The sequence below is a fragment of the Filicampus tigris genome, chromosome 4 (genome assembly GCF_054856515.1).
Source record: "Filicampus tigris isolate MCC_2025a chromosome 4, RoL_Ftig_1.0, whole genome shotgun sequence".
NCBI lineage: Eukaryota > Metazoa > Chordata > Actinopteri > Syngnathiformes > Syngnathidae > Filicampus > Filicampus tigris.
The window spans coordinates 22,285,944-22,305,519 of NC_141220.1; the positions used below are offsets into that span (position 1 = coordinate 22,285,944).

Consider the following 19,576-nt stretch of genomic DNA (forward strand, 5'->3'; position numbering starts at 1 on the left):
ATCACATTTCTGAGGTCGGCTGTTCAAATCCCAGGTCCAACTTTGCCGTGAGGAGTTTGCACTTTTGCAAGCTTGCAATTTTCCCTCGGTTTTTCAAACCTTTGTTAGGTTAATTTGAGACTTTACATTTTAATTCAAATTTGTAGAAAGACAGAATCAAGCTCCTCCCATTGCCACCTCAGTCCCCAGACCTCAACCTCATAGAAATCTCTGGAATGAGCTAAAGAGGAGAGAGTGCAGAAGAGAGGACCCAAGTTTCTGGATGATTTAGAGAAGAGGTGTCCAAACTACGGCCCGAGGGCCATTTACGTCCGGGCGTCCACTGGCCAGTGGCCCTCAGCATATATAAAAAAATTAATTTTGTCATTGTGTTGAAAGTGCGAGTGGGGTGTTGCGACACTCACATCCTTTATGGGTGCAAAGCACCTGACACCACAATTAATTATAAACTAGACATATAGCACTTTTCCAAATATATGAAGAAACTATTTACAACTAAAATAGTAGCATTTCTCTTTATAATGCCTCATGAATTAAGATATTTCAGTTTCAGAAGGAAAAATGTTTTCCTCCAGTTCCTGCTATCTGACTGAAGGTCTGATTTGTGAACATATCACATTAATGAATAAGATCCCTAAATGGTGCTTTAAAAATTGCCAATTTATTACTAAATTCCTTTTGCTTTGGTTCTGAATTTGGAGATACCTAGGGTGAAACGTTTCCAACATGTCGGTTTCCTTTCTTGCCATAAAGCATGATAAAAAGGATTCTGCTCATGTTGTCAAGTTTTTTTGCGAGTTGTAAAGTTGCTAGTTGCTTTTCTGAAAAACAAAAAAAACAAAAAAAAAACAACAAAAAAAAACAGTCACTCGGGGCGTCGGTTTGCTTTTGTGACTACTCCTCTCTGGTTGCAGCCATGTTGTTAGTGTAAGCAGTGCTCATCAGAGAAAATGCACTTTGAACTATCGAAGTCCCACAAAAGTAAGAACAAAAACAAATCCTCCTGAGTATTTAACCCAGACTAATCGAGAAAAAAAAAAAAAAATCAACAGCCCTATTGCAAAAGCTTGTCTATATGTACCCTGCAATTGGCTAGCGACCAGTCCAGGGAGAGCTCCGCCTCTTATCCAAAGTCAGCTGGGGTAGGCTCCAGCTCACCAGCGACCCTGATGGATGGCTGGATCCACAAGAGTTACTGTTCATTAATTGAGAAAAAAAGCTACTTTATCACACAGACTTTTCCTTAAATATATATATTTTTTAAAAAAAGCAAATACAGTACAAAAATATACAAAATGCACATTTGAAGGCGATAAATATTGGAAGAGCTGGTGGTGGATAAATAAAATCCCAGTATTTAAATAAGAATGATGACCCAGTGGTTAGCACATCTGCCTCACAGTCCTGATGTTCTGGGTTTGAATCCGGGCTTTCCGGCGTTTGCATGTTCTTCCTGCGCTTGTGTGGCTTTTCTTTGGCTTTTCTCTGGCTTCCGCCCACATTTCCACAAACATGGACGTTAGCTTCATTGAAGACTGAATTCTTCATAGATGTGAATGACACCAACATCCACTTTTTGCTTTACCAACTAACTTTTTTTTTTTTTTTTTATATGTCAAAAACATCACAAGGTGTCCAAAGGTTACCACACACATCCTCAATTTAGTGGCTGTTTGGGAGAGTGATAAAGTTTTACCTGTACTGACTTCAGGTTGTTCTAAACTTCAAATCCTAAACTGTCAAATGTTGATGGCCTCACATTTGTACAAATGAAGCAAAATGGTTGGGGAAAAAAAAAAAGTGGACAGTGACTTTTTGGATTTGTTGCGTTAGCGTATCTTGACCAACACTGATGGTTTTGTTTTTGCGTGTTATTTAAATTAAATGTGAAGAATGGTCCTTGCATCTTTCAATTTTTCCAAAAAGTTGGGACAGCCCCGATTTCGACTCTTCAATAACCTAATGCATGTTTTGGAGTTTCCGTCTCAGCATTTGTCCAAGTACTGCATGTTCTGCAGCATACGAGTGAGGATGTCCTTGACCCTGACCAGCGCCTCGATGCCGACGGTGAGGATGAAGCCTCGCTGACTCTGCAGCCGCTGAAGCGCTCCGCCCGCGGCAGACGTCCTGTTGGCTTTGGCCTCTCCGCAGCGGCCCTTCTTCCACTGACCGAGGTAACCCTTCAGCCATGAGATCTCGGCCTTCACCTGAGACACGTTCAGAGAGTCCGAGATGAGCTTGTCGTAGCCATCCAGGAGCGTCACCACAGAGGAGAGCCCGTCCAGTTGGTCGGCCGGCGGCGTCAGCGTCATGCCGGGAGGAACCTGCCACGCCGCAGCACAGACAACCAATCAAGTTTGTTGTTTCCACATCTCACAATAACCAATATCCTAGAGGTGTGACAATGAATTGCTTTCTAATCAACTAATTATCAAATTAATCAATAGTTGTTTGTGGTCATGGATTAATCGTTGAGATATTGCTTCTTTTTAAACTGTCCAATCCTTGGAATTTCAATTTTTCAACAATAAATATTCTCAGATTTTTGTAATCCTCCACGAAAGCAGACTGATTACCTTTCTGTTGAATCAAAATAAAACATTTGCAAACATCTGCATTTGCTTCGGAAAACAATGATCAACACTTTCTGAAAAATACCGACCAAACCAGTAACTGAATCAATACTTTTTCTGCACTGTCAATGTAAAATAATGTCGCATTTTTGAATGAAGGAAGTTACATTTGCAAAACTTTTTTTTAAATCCGATTCAAAGATGAATAAATCCTCAATACAGTATTACAAAATTGCAATTATTAACAAAACTGCTCCTCAAAAAAAGTTATCTCAAGACTTGATTGATAGTATTCTATTGTAACATTACACACAGTTTGGGAATTAGCTATGTGTTTAAATATTGGAAACCAAAAAAAATAAAGGCATCTAATGATTCTATTTAGTCATTTACTGCCGAGCTTGTCTGAAAAATTCCGTTTTGTAAACCACTGTAATGACGAATGCATCCCTGTATATGGTGGTCTTGTATCGCATTGGATTTGAGATCAGCACAGCTTTTGAGTATAAGATACAGATAAGGGTGTAATTGCGGCTTGTCATGTCGATTATCTGGCAGGGATGCTAGCATATTGGAAATCGGACAGGTTCAGGCACAACACACTCAAACAGAACAGTTATTTCTATAGTCCAAACAATATTTATTGTGGTGGATCGTGTTAAGTGTGTGTTGCAATCGTGAGAAAAGATGGCGCAGTTCATGGAGTGACTGGCGAATGAAGAAAATCCATTGATATTCAACTAAAGTCATGCGGTGAAACAGCGCGTTTCTTATTTGTACTTTGTACTTTCTGTAAATAAATGAATATTTTGCCACATAACCCCAAACACAACAATTTTGTGTCGTTTCAGTTCAAGTACTATAAATAACCCTCTTTGCCTGTTGTTTGCAGAAAAGGTCAGCCTTGGGTTTTTCTCTAGAAGTTACCTGGATTTTATTGAGCCTGGCCACCAGCTGCTTGGACCTCGCCTCCACCGTGGCTTTCATCCTGACGACCTCCACCGACATGGGGGCCGCCGTGACCGTGCCCCACACTTGGGAGACGGACACCAGGACAGCTAAGGTGATGCAGTCCATTGTGTTTTTTTGTGGCTATGGGAGAAATGCCAACAGTATTTATAATTCAAGTCTTTTGTGTACTTTCCCCAGCAAGCAACATAACTGGTCACTTCCTTCCACTCATTGACGCAACCTGTTTGATTGTGCGTGCAAATATTTGAGATTCCTCAAAATAAATGTTGGGTACAAAGATTGACTGCTTCCGCACGTCAGCGCTTATCCTAATTTGGTCCGGCACCCAAATCTTACTTGGCTCACCTTCTTGTCAGTGGCAGTCAGCCATTATTCATGCACAAATGATGGAAAAGTCTCCAGACCTTTTCTAATATTTTGTGATCAATAGCAGTATTTGTAGTCTTTTTCAAAATTTGGAAATTCAGTTAATTCAGTTCAATTAATTCAGTACTTTTTAGGTATTATTTATTTATAATTGTATTTCAATAGAATTTTACAATATTGTAGTGTTATGACACTAATAATTATTCATTTAAAAATGTTTTTTTTAATGTATTTATGTGTGTATGTATGTATGTATATATGTATGTTTGTGTGTATGCACTGTATATATGTGTGTATGTATGTATGTATGTATGTATGTATGTATGTATGTATGTATGTGTGTGTATGTGTGTACTGTATATGTGTATGTATGTATATATGTACGTGTATATTTATATGTATGTGTATATATATGTATATGTATATATGTATATTTATATGTATGTATATTTATATATGTGTATTTGTATATATGTATACATGTACATGTGTATATACATGTATATGTATGTATATATGTATATATATGTATATATGTATGTATATGTATTTCCACTGCCACATATTATCTATGTAATAAATAAGAGCATAACAGAAGGTAAATAAAACAGACCCAAACGACAAGAAAAATTACAAAACAAAACAAAAAAAAGAGTGAAAAACAAGAGGAGAAGATAAAGGTTGCAGCAGACAGTAATAAGTAAGACATGGCTTGTGCTTTTACCGTACTAATTGTAGTATTGTAATATGAATATATTTTCATTTTGATTTTCATCCATTTTTATTTTAGTTATTTTGCCTTTAGATGTAAAATTAAAAAAATATATATATTTATTATCTCCAATTATGCAGTATTTAAGAACATAACACATTAACATACTATTGAAAATAAAAAGAAAACAAAAAATAAAGAAGAGCAGGAATAACAGCATGAGGTACTGGAAACAAAGGAAGAACTGAAATCCATTACTTAGATCATGGAAGACAAAGTCAAAAAAAATATATATATATTGCGCTAGCAAAAAACAAACAAAAAAAAACAACAAAAAAACTGGACCAATAAATATAATAAAAGATAACTAGCAAGATTTTATAAGAAATAAAACATGAAAAAAGTACATTTTAATCAATAATAAAACAAATTATAATAATATTTCAAAACAATATTTTCAGGTTAACTGAGCCAATTAGCCGTCAAAAACCCCAATCACAAGCCTTGTTTTTTCACATACCCACATATTTATGATGTCTAAATACCTACAAAAATGACCTTGATAAATAGTCACATCTTAGGAAGCCATACCAAAGTTGTTCATGCAAACATCAAACTTCCAGTCAACCACACAACAGAACCCAAAGGGCGCAATGTCAAGCACTTGAGAGGAGTAAAGTTGGGCTTACCTTTCGGTGGTGAGTGTGTCCACTGTTGGGCCACCATCGGTGTGTCTTATAGTGGTGGGATGTTGAGTCACCTCTTACTCATCGCATTCCCCGACCCCCCATCCCTTTCGTCCATCCCCTCACCTTCCTCTTCCCATTCTCATCGCATCATAGCCTCGTTTACATATCGTCGCTGTCCTGTGAAAAACACTTATCTCCAATTTTGGAAACTTTTTTAGTTTTCACTTTAATGCAATGTCTGTAATGCGGAAACATGATTCATGTAAAAATAAGAAAATGAAAAAAAAATGGAGATAAGTAATTTTCACATAACAGTGACGATATGCAATATCCCTTATTGGCTTTTTCTTTTTCATAACAATCAACCTGCTGTTTTTCAGTCATCAGACAACAATGCATCCTAATTGAACATGGGTACAGAGGTGGCAAAAATTACTGTGTGCTTAAGTAGAAGTACAAATAATGATATTTAAAAAGAAGGAAAAAAAGGAATGAGTTATGTTAATGGGGGAATGGATGAAAAGTATCTAGACTGTCACTAGTATACTGTATTATAATCTTTGGCAGTTAGTATTGTATTAGTCTTTAATGTATTATTTAGAATTTTTAAATTTTTGGTACATCAATAATGGGCCACTGAGAACTAGAGTGGGCTACATCTAATGTTGTCATTCATATGTTAAATACAGGAAGGGAAAGAGAATTCTTTTGTTGCCGTCCAATTTTGCGCTTAACACTTTTCGGATGCATCAACTCCCATTTCAAAGGTGGCCATGCACATCAAAGTGAATATTTGTCATCTTTCATGAAATATTGGTGAATTTGACAGTTGTTTAGAAGTACACCATTGTTGCACTTGCTTGAAAAAACAACAGCCAATAATTGAATATCATGCAGATTGTAATATAATATATGATTCGATTATATCAATTGATTATTATTGAATGTTTTATTAAAGACTTTTTATTTGGAAAATTACCCCAAAATATGAGGACAATCACCGTTACTGTCAAAACAAGTATCCAGAAGAAGTATTCATTGCTATAAATCACCATGGAATAAAACAGAAATTTTATTGCAGCTATAAAACTGAATGACTCTGCTGTTTAATGACAAAAATTGAGTTAGCTCACTTTACTTCTCAGTGGATCATGTGTCTGTGTGACCTCATACAGATTAGAAAAATAATTAAAAGACAGATCCCCCCTCATTTCAAAACACATATCGGATATGTATTGTTTTTTTAATTAATTTTTTTCATTTTCCAATGCATATCAATGGGCCTCAATCTTATGTGAATTTTCACTATCCTTAAACTTTAATTGAATATACAGTATAATACAAATTAAAATGCTACTTTGCTTTTCATGTTTTTTTAAAGCATTCAAAATAAATATTTTATATTCAATGCCTGTTTTGATAACTTTGCACAACAAAAACTATTGTTTTTATACCATCAAAACAACATGTTTGCATAGATTTGCTAACATTGGTCACTGACAAACAAAAAAATTCTAAATTTGCTAATGATAACAACTGAAAAATATAACTTACTTGTATGTGATTGGACGGATAATTCTTCATTGTCTCTATTTACGTCCTTTTTTTTTTTAATCCACGGAGGTTGAAAAAAAAAAAAACTAGCAAGCCTTCTGGCAAAGAACAAAAAGTATGGAGAAAAAGTCATCTTAAAAATAAATACTCTAATTAAGTACAGAGAGCTATTAAATCTCCTTAAGTACACAAAGTACTGTATCTGTATCTGATTAAGTACAAATGCAAGAGCCATACCATACGTGTTCTAAGTCATGCTGACCTCCACTCTGCATTGCTCATTCTAAATATTGCCCAATGGTTGCCAGCAGTTTATCTTTGTTTGTTTAGCACCGATCACTGCCGCAACTGGAGTGGACCATTCAAAGCATACAAATGTCATCAAAATATTATTGCAACAAAATACCTGTATATTTCAATATTAAAATTTACATGTATGTATTACATTTGTATTACTATTTTTTCCCCAGTATTTTCCTTTCAGGATAGTTGTATTATTTTTTTTTTGTTATTTTAGAGTGAACGCCTTTATTTGGACAAATGCATTTTTATATTTGGGGGGGAATCTATCAGGTTTGTCAGAGGTAAGGCATTAATTGCTGCGAGACAGAATTTATTGGCTCAGATCCTAATTTATGACCTTATCTATTATCTGTTTTTTTGTAATGTTCCACAAATGACGATACCGAAACAAAGTAATATACAGTATAGTAAAGAGGCATTTATTTGAGGCGGGCAATTGTTTCCGGGTAGTCAGGCTAATGCTGGATGAGGAAGTACGGTAGGTATAGTATGAAGTGAATGAATGATAATTATTTAGTGCACCTAGACCTTAAAGCGGAAATCAACCCAAACATATTTTTTTCAAGAATATGTTCCCGGCAGGCCCACTAGTTGAAACACGGCATTCTGATTAATATTGCGTTTGTGGAATATGAGTTTAAGCAGCAAAATCCACCCCTTTTTAGCCATCTCAGGGGGTGGCCATTTTGTCACTTCTGTCGACTGACAGGGCTCAGGGCTCAGGTCACGACCAATCACGGCTCAGCTTCAGAAAACAGGTCATCCGTGATTGGTCGTTATCTGAGCCCTGAGCAGGTGTGATATCATTTTCGGTCGACAGAAGTGACAAAATGGCTGCCCCCAGAGATGGCTAAAAACGAATGGATTTTGCTGCTTAACTCTTATTTCACAAACGCAATATTTATCAGAATGCCTTGTTTCAACTAGTAGTGAGCTTGCATAGAACATATTCTTGAAAAAAATATGTTTTGGTTGAGTTCCACTTTAAAATACAATTGAAGTGATAGTAAAAATACATTTTAATACACTACTTCTTTATATATACAATATAATGTGGCAATTTTTCACAAAAATTAGCACACCCCTCACAATTTTTTTGGGTTGTAAAACCTTTCACAGGACAACACTGGGAAAAAAAATGCCTCTTTGCAACATTGGCTCAGCCAGTCTGCGTACAGCTTGCATTATAGTGTCAATTAAATTAAACCACTGTCAACAAAAGTGAGTACACCCCTAAGTGAAAATGTACAAAGTGGGCCCAATTATAATTTTTCACTCCCTGTTCTCAATTTGTCATTCGACCCAATAATGTTACATGTTTGGTGTGTTGAATTCGATGTTATTTCACTTTGTAAGTTAAAAGAGAAAAAAAGTCTGATTTAGTCCGTAAAATTTTCCCAGAATGCCTTGTGCTTGCTTGCTTGTTTTGTTTGCCCATTTGATGCTCTCACATCATCACATACAGGAAGAGCTTTGCAACAGCAGCGCTCGGACGAGTTTTTTTTTTTTGATGCCTCAGCTCTTCTTTCATCATCTTCTCATCCTAAGTGGCTATTCTTGGATGCGTGTCCATGTCTTGACACAAACCACGTGCCTTCGAGGAGGTCTTGGGGGTGGGGAGAAAACTGTTACAGTTGTTTGTTTTAGGTTTCTCTCATGGTAATTTACTGTAAAGCCGGCATACCACACACACACACACACACACACACACACACTGAGGGGGATAGAAAACAGAGGCCTCGTAAAAATCGCACGTCGGCTTTAATAACGCGCTTAGCTCCAGCAGAAATGTGACGTTATCAAAGAAATTGACGAGAAAAGGCACCGTAAAGGACACACTTCTGGGAATAAGAGTCAAGTGGCGGCAGAGTTTAATTCCACTTTAATCTTCACCGGGAATTTTCTATTATTCATGAAAGCAAAAACATGGAGGAATGAACAGGATGCTCATACTTGAGAGGGAAGAGGAAGAAAAAAAAGGTCTTACTTTTCTATTTGCCAGCAGCAAACTGGGTTATAAACGTGGACATCTGGGATTAATAACTCCTGCCGGTCACTAAAAAGTTTTTTAACAAAGATTTTTTTTTTTTTTTCCGGAATATGACATCATCACTAACAGGAACAACTTCAAGGTAAAAAGCAAGGTACACATATAAGGCCAATTGTATTTTCACCCCCTTCAGATCAAAGTCAGCACAGTTCCGATTGTCAGATGTTTTTAAAAGATTATCCTGAGTGATTATCTTTTTGTCTGTGGTGTGTGCTTTTTTGTCCACCTCGATGTGCTCAGAAAACAGTTGAGGCTGACAATCGTAAATGTTAAACCTGTTCAAAATGTACAATCGTGAGTCATGCGGCGGGCAACACCCATACAGTCGACTGAAATATTATCATTACCCCCTCTTTAATTAAGTCAGCAAAGGCCTGTCAGATGCCTATAAAGATTGTCCTTAGTGATTATCCTGTGGTGTGGAGTGTGTTAAGGGTGTTTTTCCTCCCCAGTCTGCTTGGAAAATGGTCGGGCTGAAAATCGTAAATGTTAAGCGTGGTATTCCCATACCGATAATCAGTCTGAATTTTAAATGTTTACCCGTTCGGATTAAAGTCAGCAAATGCTTGATTATTGGATGTCTCTGAAAGATTATCCTGTGGTGCGGGGTGTGTTAAGAATGTTTTTCCTCCCAGTCTGCTTGGAAAGTGGTCGGGCCGACAATTGTAAATGATAAGCGCGGTATACGTAAAACCAATTATCAGACTGAATTTGAAAATTTCACAACTTCTGACCAAAGTCAGCAAAGGCATGATTATCGGATAGCTCCAAAAGATTATCTTGCGGTATGAGGAGTGTTAAAAATGATTTTTTCCCAAATCTGTTCAGAAAATAGTCAAAGTCAACAATCGCAAATGTTTAGCGGGGTACACACATACATAATCAAGACAGATTAGAAATTTAACCCTTTAGTTGGCAAAGGCTTGATTATCAGAACTCTCAAAAAATATTATCCTGAGTGATTATCCTGTGGTGTGAGGTGTGGGAAGTGTGATCTTTTTCTCCCTCTTCTGCTCATAAAACGGTTGAGGCCGATAACTCTCAATACTAAACCTGTTCATGATTTACTTACTAACACATGCCAATTTTTTTTCATCGTCATGTGTGGAGTCTTTCACGTTGTAAAAATTGGTTAAGGCATTGCAAATCTGTATGTGTGTACCCCATTGAACAGGAACAACTTTTAGGCAGAGCAGAGCACACATACAGATATTCTGGCCTCATTTTAGCATTTGTCCACCTTTCAGATTAAAGTCAGCAAAAAACAGATTATCAATGACTATTGTAGGATTGTTGTGCTTTGGAAGAGTTCTGTTCTCTGAGTGCTGATCCAGTTGATTTAAAATGATTAATGTAGTGGTCAATTGAAAATTCCTTGATTTAAAATATTGCTTAGAATTGCAATTAAAAATGTGGTTATGAGTTGTATTAAAAAAAAAAATTAAGTTGCCCACTACCATCTGTAGTTTTACTTATTTTAGTTTTATTATACCCTCTCTAGTTGCATGTACTAGTCCAGTTAAAAAAGGGTAATAGTATTGATATTACATTATTTCTCATGAGGAACATTTTGAAATTAGAACCCATGAGTAATCTTTTTAACTCTACCTGTTCGTCTTGTGCCTTGCAGTATGTGTACAAGTCACTGAGGCAGATCAATGAAGAGGACATCAGCTCCTCAGGACGAAACTGCTCATTAATTATTCATGAGTCACGTGACTTGCGGGACCCCGTGAGTCACATCTTTAGAAGAAATGCATGCAGCCGCTCAACAAAGCTTAACTTTGTTGGCATTCCATTTAATAAGTGGAGAAGGCAGATTGTGTTGGAATGTTAAAGAACTGACGCTGAACTGAAATGGTGTGGAATTGATGGAAATGTTGAAATGATTTGAATCAGTCAACAAGGACGAGGTAAATATGTGAAATATCTAGTTGTGTTCCGATCAGGGTTTTAAGTAGTGTTGTTCCGATACCGATACTGGTATCGGTAAGTATCCAAATACCACATTAAAACACTGGTATCGGTATCTGCGAGTAATTAGAAATAACGTGCCGATGCCATTTCCCGATGCTGTACTAGTGAAGAACGTTGAATGCAGCGCTTTGTGTCTTGCTCCCTGATGCTTTTTCGTGTGTGTGTGTGTGCGTGTGTGTGATGGGGGGGGGGGGGGGGGGGCATCGGAACAACACTAGTTTTAAGCTTCCAATTCGAATACCGATCATTCCATGAGTGTGATCGGTCGATACTGATACTGATACCGATACCGATCACATCAATCAAAATTTCAAAATGATCAAAATTTCAATTTTAGAGTTACAGCTCCTGATTTTTTATTAAATAATCTATCATCTGTTGATGAATTTCAATACCTTATTTATCAAAAAACAGGATGTTGATTCATATTGACAGTGCGAAAAATGCACAAACAAACTATGATACAGTTACTATTTTGGTCTGTAACGTCAGAAAATAGGGGGCTAATGTTGATCGTTATTTTCTCCAAGTAAAATCGGCTGTTTGCAAATGTCCTATTTGGATCAAACACAAAAACAATCACAAGAAACGTTTACGTGGATCCTTGTATTCTAATTAGAATGAAACCAAAATTACCAAATTGAAAAGAAAACACTCCATATCACACATCTCAGGGCAAATCAGAATGGACTTTCATGTGGGTACAAAGGAGTGACATATTCCTGTTGCCAAGGAGTATGGAGTATGAATATGAATAACAACAAGTATAAGGAAAGAAGAGTGCTTCAAATAAGATTTAGGAATATTTAGCGTTTAACCAGTTTTCAACTGTGGGTTGTCTATCTTCTCTGGGTACGTAAAGACATACATGAGTTGAGAAGAAGAAGGAGGAGGGGGAGGAGGAGTGCTAGTGGTAGTAGTAGTAGTGTCTGGTACAAGTCCAGAAACTCTTTGCGGCAATCTAAGATTTCCAACTGCGAGCGGGCAACGAAACTACATGCTAATGCTTGTGACGACTTGGTAAATGTTACATGTCTCTCTATTAGGAAATGTTACTGTGAAAAGTGTGACATTTGGGGAATTTGGAAAATAGTACCCAAGATGCGAATGGGCTGAATATTTTGTTGTTGGACCCGTTTGAATTGATCAAAAAATGTGTAAGGAGGTGGTAAATATTCTCTCAAAATTAGACATTTTAATGCAGAAATTTGGGGAATGTGGAAAATATTTCCCAATATGTCCTGGATTAGATGAGTATTTTCAGAGGTGGGGGTTTTACTAAAGTTTGCCGGTCCGTCATTCTTCATCAGTGGCCTGGGCACCCGTCTGTCATCCGTCAGTCCGTCGTTTTCTTTCAAGCCGAACCAAACTAATCGTCTGTTGGTCATTCCGTCATGTTATTTGAACCGCGCTTCTGTTAGTAAACGTCAAAGGTCAGCCAGTCCGTCAATCACCAATCCAGAAAAAAAAAGGTCTAACAGATTAAATGAAAAATCCATCCATCCATCCATCGATTTGATTAAAATGGTAAATATATTATTTAATAAATAATAATAATATATTACTTATTTGCCAATCGAAGAATCCCGTGTCACATTGTTGCCAAAGGTACAATCCTGGTGGGTTAAAATGCTTCCTAGTCCTTGTGCAAATCGAAATAAAGTTACCATGAAATAAATTAATGTTTTTTCTTCTTTTTCTTCTTCTTGTTCTGTTTTTTTAACGGTTGGCAAACAATTTAAAAAAAAAGTTTTTTTTAATTTCCCGTCTAAAGTCAGCAAAACGGGCGTCCATCAGTGATGGAGAAATGCACCGAGCCCACCTTTGCGTATTTTGAAGTTGAAAAGCTTTTAATAGGTCAAGAAATGTGGAAAGGAGAATGTAAATACATACAATCTCTCAATTTCAGATTTTTAATGTGAGAACTGTGTAAGAGTTCTCATTCTCAAAATGTTCTGAATGAGTAGAACAGTTGCAATCAGCCAAGAAATGTGGAAGGAGGAAATGTGGAATTTGTGAATTTCATTGCCAAAAGCTGAAATTTTGGGAATGTGCAAATTAGCTTCCATGATGTTGAGCTCAACAGGAAATTGTGAAATTCTGGCAATTTGGGGAATGTGGAAAGAAATTCTCAACCTGTCTTTACTTTTGCGACTCTTTTGCAGTCGGATTGGTTTGAATCGGTGGAGAAATGTGAAATTGGAAACGCTTTAAAAAAGTCACAATGATAATAATAATCAATCAATAATGACACGTGGTGAAGTTGTTCACCGATAATGTGCGCTTGTCATTTCAGTGTAGTGTTGCTGCCCTGTGGCTCCAGCAGGAGTTGCTCACACAGGGAAGGGGGGCCTCACAGTCGGCATCACGTTACTTTTCCAGATGCCGACCAAAGAAAGCAGGAATTCCGCTCAGCAGGACCTGCCCGGGTGAGTCACGGGAATGGCGGGAATTCTGATTCTGCATGTTGTTGAACTTCCACCCCACCCCTCTTCCCCCACCTCCACCCTAGAGACTTGAGTGACGTCTTCACGACGTAAAGTGTGGTTGGAAAAGACCAGAGTCAGCTTTTGGTGACGTGCATGGCAATGAGATGCTGCTGAGTGAACAGGCGTCCGCGGACGTACACAAGGTAGAAGTGTTACGGTGTAGACTTTGCAGACACAATATTAGGTACGCTCAAATGGGAGCTGATCAAGAGTTGCGGTAGCTTTAATGTGTTTATCAAAATTGTGCTTGTCGATTGAAATATGTCTTGCTAAAGAAATTTGGTTACCTTATAAAAAAAAAACATTTAAAATTCATAATTGGGATTTTTTATTTAAATTTTTTTTTTTTTTTCAAAACATTATCAAAAACATGATCTGTTCCTTGCTATTAGTTTGCTTATGAATACGAATTATGTCCCCTCCCTATGGTACTTGATATTTTATCTTTTGACCACTGTCCTCGGGTGTTTTGAACATCCATTTAAAATAACCACTAAACTAAAGTTACATTTGTTTTTCTATGTTGATTTGCCCTTTTTTTTTTATTGTTGAGCTTTTAGTTTACACGGCATCATACCTTAGTGAGAGATGTTTCTGATATTTTGGTTACCTTTATTTTGCTACACAAAAGTGTCAAAATATTATATGCATGGTTGAATATTTCTTACTTCAAGTAGTCACCACCACGAACCATGAAAATTTAGTCTATTATTGCTATTTAAGTTAAATTATTTACCATTAGGAAAAGTTAATAGTGGTGATTAAGTACAGTGTATGTATTTTTTAATATGATGACCGTCACTATCTGTTAATTATTTTTTTTAAAAAGCACATGTTTAACAAAACATTTATTATAGAACATACAAACAAATATGAATAATCACATCTATCTATCACTTATAATAACATATAATTATTGTAACATGCTGACGAGTGTGCTCTACTGGAAGTAAAATGGTGTCACAACTGTTTGCAAACACCTTTTCTTTTACAACACCCCAAAACATCTTATGTTATCTTGCTTTCATAAATGCAGATGACAAATTGAACTTCAACTTCCTGCTTTGGTTGCATTAAAGTGTTTTTGTAATTCATACACACTTTGGAATGTTCACTTACATGCGTCTATTAGATTTAATAAAAATGCTAAGAATAATAAGTTATGATGCAACACACTGTTGCTCTCAAGAATTTTTGGATCTGTGACAAAATGTTTTCCCAGTTTAGAAATAGACACTTGTGCTATTCCGCCCTCTTGTGGATGGACCAATTATTACATGATATTTCATATTATTGTAAACCCGTGTAACATTGTGCACATTGCACATTTTTCAACATCAACACTGTGCTTAAATATACAAAAATCATACTTTAATAGTGATTTACTCAAAATGTATTCCACATAAAAGTAAAATATAAAATTGTACCTGAATTAAAGTTTCCAAACAAACCATTCTTAACTACTAATTCACTGCCATTGACAAATTTACTTATCTTTTCACAGTCCAGCCATTCAATCACAGGAACTTATTTATATCTTTTTCATTTTTTTTTTTCAAACCTTAGGGTAAAAGAGGGTCTGAAAATATCTGGCAGTGAATGACTTAAAAACGAATGCAAATAGATATGCAAATGTGAAAGTTAAGTACAACTGAACTGTATTCAGACAGTGATTCTTTCCCACACCACTAGAGGGAGCCATCAATGGCCTAGGAGTGCACTTATTCATAGAAACAAAAATAGCAGACGAGGTGTGTGTAGCGTCTTGCAGGACGTAAGTATCCTCTGCAGATGCTTTTTGGGGTAAGGGCTTCCTGGTGACTTCCATTCGACAGCAAGCCCAGACCGCAAAAAGACCCGAAAAGAATCTATGTGTCACATTGCACTTGCTGCATCATCTGAAACACACGTGGACACAACCATGACATCCAATGTACTCCTTCTGATTACCACAAAACAATAGCATGTAAGTATTATATTTTGTCAGTGCATAAAAAAAATGTGCACCGTCTACACGTGTTGCTGCAACTTTTATATTCAAATATCTGTCGCTTGGAAATTTACTAAACAGTTTTTTAAGCCCATTTATGACGTTTTTGCATTTTGTATTACCATTAAGATAGCAGAATTTTGTGAGAAAAAGTTATGTGGTTTTGTTTAAATGCGGAACGTGTAAAAAGTTCACAGGCCCCATCTAGATCTCTTAACTCAAATTTACACTCACAACTCAAGACAAAATGCCAGCCTAGTGACTACTCCTATCTCGAAAAAAAGTCAGGTCACTCATAAGTCGAGGTAACGCTGTTTGCCTGACTCGGACTCTGACTCTTTGGAAATTCCCCCATGTAATGCCCCTGCATGTCTCTGCAGGAACCTGTGCCAATGTGGTGGCTATGCAGACAGTTCTCGAGACAGCTTCAAGCTCCCTCTTGATGGGAATTACAGTTGCAATATCCAGATTCCTACTAGCAGTTTTCTTTGATGTAAGGCAAAATGTATCCAAAATTCATTTTAGTTAACGCAAGTCAAATTTGAACCTGGAGAGCCTCAATGTATGCAAACTGAGGGGCACCTGTGCAAAACGATGACACTTGAAAGATTTCCATTCATTCTATTCATTTTCAGTTCAAGGTGAAAGAAAAACATTTAGGGTCTTTTTGTTGCTGTCAAATGTTGGGCCAGATTTCATTCGGACTAAGTAAGGGACTGAAAATAATTCAAACGACCTGTTTTTCAGTTTAGTATTTTAGATTTTTTTTTTAAATTTTATTTTGAGTTAATTATTTTTTGGGGGGCCTCAAATTGAATGATGAAAAAAGTCTTCATTTTATGGGTGCTAAAAAAACCAACAAAATAGTCATATATATTTCCATGTTTGGAAACTCACTTGCTAATTTAAAGTTGAAAGAGAAGTTTTTAATGCAAACCATAAAAAAGATTCACCTAAAATTTAATCAGGAATTAAATCTGTAGGATGTATTATTATTTGAATGTTTTTTAAAATATTTTTTTTGTGTTAGACCCCTCATGATATGAGCTGCACAACATGCAAAATGCAAAATCTTCACACACTACAGCTCATTGACTCTGACAAGTAACAGGTGGTTGGACGTATCTGAGGACACACATGGATGCGCACTCACAAGCACGTCATCATATTTCTACACTTATTGGCCACAAAATTATAGGTACCCCTGCACAGACGCAATACAAAACAAATGTGCCTTACAAACAATAATGATGACAACTATTGAAGAATATCGATTTACTGTAATATTCACACACTACATACGAGTGTTAAATGACATCATTATGTTATCTAAATGTCACAATTGTCAATAATGCGCTTGTATTGGATATTTGCGGGTGTACCTATAGTCACGCATGACATTGCAATCACGTATTCGTTCCAATCCGACCACTTGGTGAACATTAATAACACAAAAAGCTATCCTGACTGAAAATGAACAATACTTATTTATTTATTTAAACACATCACACGTGTGATGCCACCTGACTTGCACTTGAGCCCCATGTGAGCTCTCCGTGGTTCTGAAAGCCTCTCGGTGGCAGCCTTTTGTTGGTCGGTATACGCCCTAACCTCCCTCATACGACCCCCCCCCCTACTCCACTTAACCCGACAACCAACTCTATGACACTGTACAAGCGTGCCTCTGTCCAGACACACTAATATATATATATACATATATTAGTGCTGTCAAGAGATTAATGAATTATGATTTGTACTTATTTGATCTAATTAATCTATTCTTAATGTCACTTAAAAATTGCTGAGAAAAGCCCCAAAGCCCCCCATTGTCTGAATGTATCTGTATTTATGGTGGATATCTTTTTTTCAATGACCCAGTCATTTTCCACCTTGAGGAACTGTTTTCACGACGATTAAGGTGTTGAAGTTCAATGAAGTGTCCAGTCACCCCAACATAACTGAGGTTGCTAGTTGCGGTCCAGTGATCTGCGGTTATAACAGTACAATTTGTGCGAATCCCCCACCAAAATGTCAAGTTTGCTTTTCTTTTCACCGTCATACATCTTGCTGATTTTTAGTCATCACTGTAGTCCTGCACAGTGGTTTGTATAATGGGTCATTGGACGCTGTTTGCAACACCTCAATTAACCCCTTCAACTATGTTGATCGGCTTGCAGTTCATCGCTATTCGCTTTGCAAGAACATTCGTCAGCCTGTCGGTCGCAGACTTGCTCATACGCGGCCTGTTCTCGAATTTAGTTTGGCGAAGAGCTTTGCAATGGCTCACTAAATTAGCGTCTTCGTTGCTATCATTAGCTGTGGCTTTAGTCGCGGCTGGTTACTTTGCATTCATGTGGTAGGCTTGAACTGCTTCTTTGGGAAGCAAAGTCCTTCTTACAAAGTAGGCATATCACTCTGCCTTTACCAATAGTGCCGTTAGGACGTTTTTTTTTTAAATTTCTCACATGGTTCTCCAGTTTCACATCTCTCATCTCCTCAATTTGCCCTCTCACCTACGATAGGAGCCTATCAGGTTATGCCAAACACAGTGACAGCCAATCAGTGTCCACTTCAGGGTGTGACATACTGACCATTGTTTTTACACCCCAACAACTCAAGCACAAGCCCCACGCATCAAAACGGATTTCATCATCATGCAGAAACTGTAAAATTAGAGATTACAAATTTGATTAATGTGATTAAAAAATAACACTTTTAACTGTGACTGTAATTAATTGATCGCAATTATATATATATATATATATATATGCTTATGTATATATATATATATATATATATATATATATATATATGCTTATGTATATATGTAAATATGTATACATATATGTATACGTATATGTATACATACATACATGCAGTACATGCATACATGCATACCTGCATGCGTCACTCTTAATCCAGCATAGAAAATGACACCTGGTTGGAGGTGCAGGAAAAAATATGCAGATTCAAGTATTCTTATATTAAAATACAATTACATTGAATTGAAATGTATTAATTTCAGAAAATGAAATAAAACGAATTATAATACTTTGACTTGAAATAAAAAAAATACAATTTGAATTAATTCAGAATATATTTAATCGGAATCCAAATATATATTTTTAAATAATAATGAATAAAAATATAAAAGAATCAGGGTGGCAAATTCAGAGTTTCTGAATTCAAACAAGCAAACCAAATGCCTGAGTGTCTGCACGCACTCTGACGCGTGCGCTCTCTTTAGTCATTCCATAATTCTAATCGCCATAATCAGAACAACACCACAAGACGCCACATGCGCATCTTCACGTACATACACCACAACTGCAACGATGTCCCATCAGTGTGTGTGTGAACGTGCGTGTGCGTGTGGGGGTGCGCGCATGGGTGTGCATGCATGTGTGTGGTGGATGCGTGGGGGGTGGGGGGTGGGGGAGGGCGACCTACCTCTGCTTGCCGAGCGAATGCTCCAAATTGGTCCGGATGGAGTGAAAAAAGCCATTGGGAAAGACAGAATGAGAAAAAGAGAGAGCATACACACAATGAGATTCTTTACACGCACTCGGCAGGCAAATAAAGTATCCGTGGCTCCGTACCCGAGCGCGTCCATACACACCTGTGTGCGCCGCGTCCGCTTGTCGCTGATGCAACACGTTCGTTCGTTTCCTCTCCTCTCCACTCCGACGTGTGCTCCTCCATTTTCCATCCCTTAATTCCCCCCACGCCCCCCAGCCCTTTCTGGAAGGAAATACTGCAAAAGCAGAATCACCCCCCCCCCCCCTCACCCCCCGCCCCTTTCCACATTACACCCCCCGCACAAATAGAAGCCAGTCAATTCCTCCAGTCTGCAATTGACCTGCATTGACGTCATTGCGTCATTAGGTCTCCCCTGGAAACA

The 19,576-nt window shown here is 37.2% G+C and overlaps 1 protein-coding gene across 1 annotated transcript; it reads right to left on the minus strand.

Annotated features, from left to right (window-relative positions):
- Positions 1-1,306: 1,306 nt before the first annotated feature.
- LOC147148965 (leptin-like) lies at positions 1,307-7,784 on the minus strand. Its single transcript, XM_086029439.1, has 2 exons — positions 3,501-7,784; positions 1,307-2,324 (listed from the first exon to the last, which is right to left on the minus strand). Exons 1-2 carry the CDS (start codon positions 3,648-3,650, stop codon positions 1,986-1,988), a joined length of 489 nt encoding a protein of 162 aa, XP_085885565.1. The 5' UTR covers positions 3,651-7,784; the 3' UTR covers positions 1,307-1,985.
- Between the last annotated feature and the right edge of the window lie 11,792 nt (positions 7,785-19,576).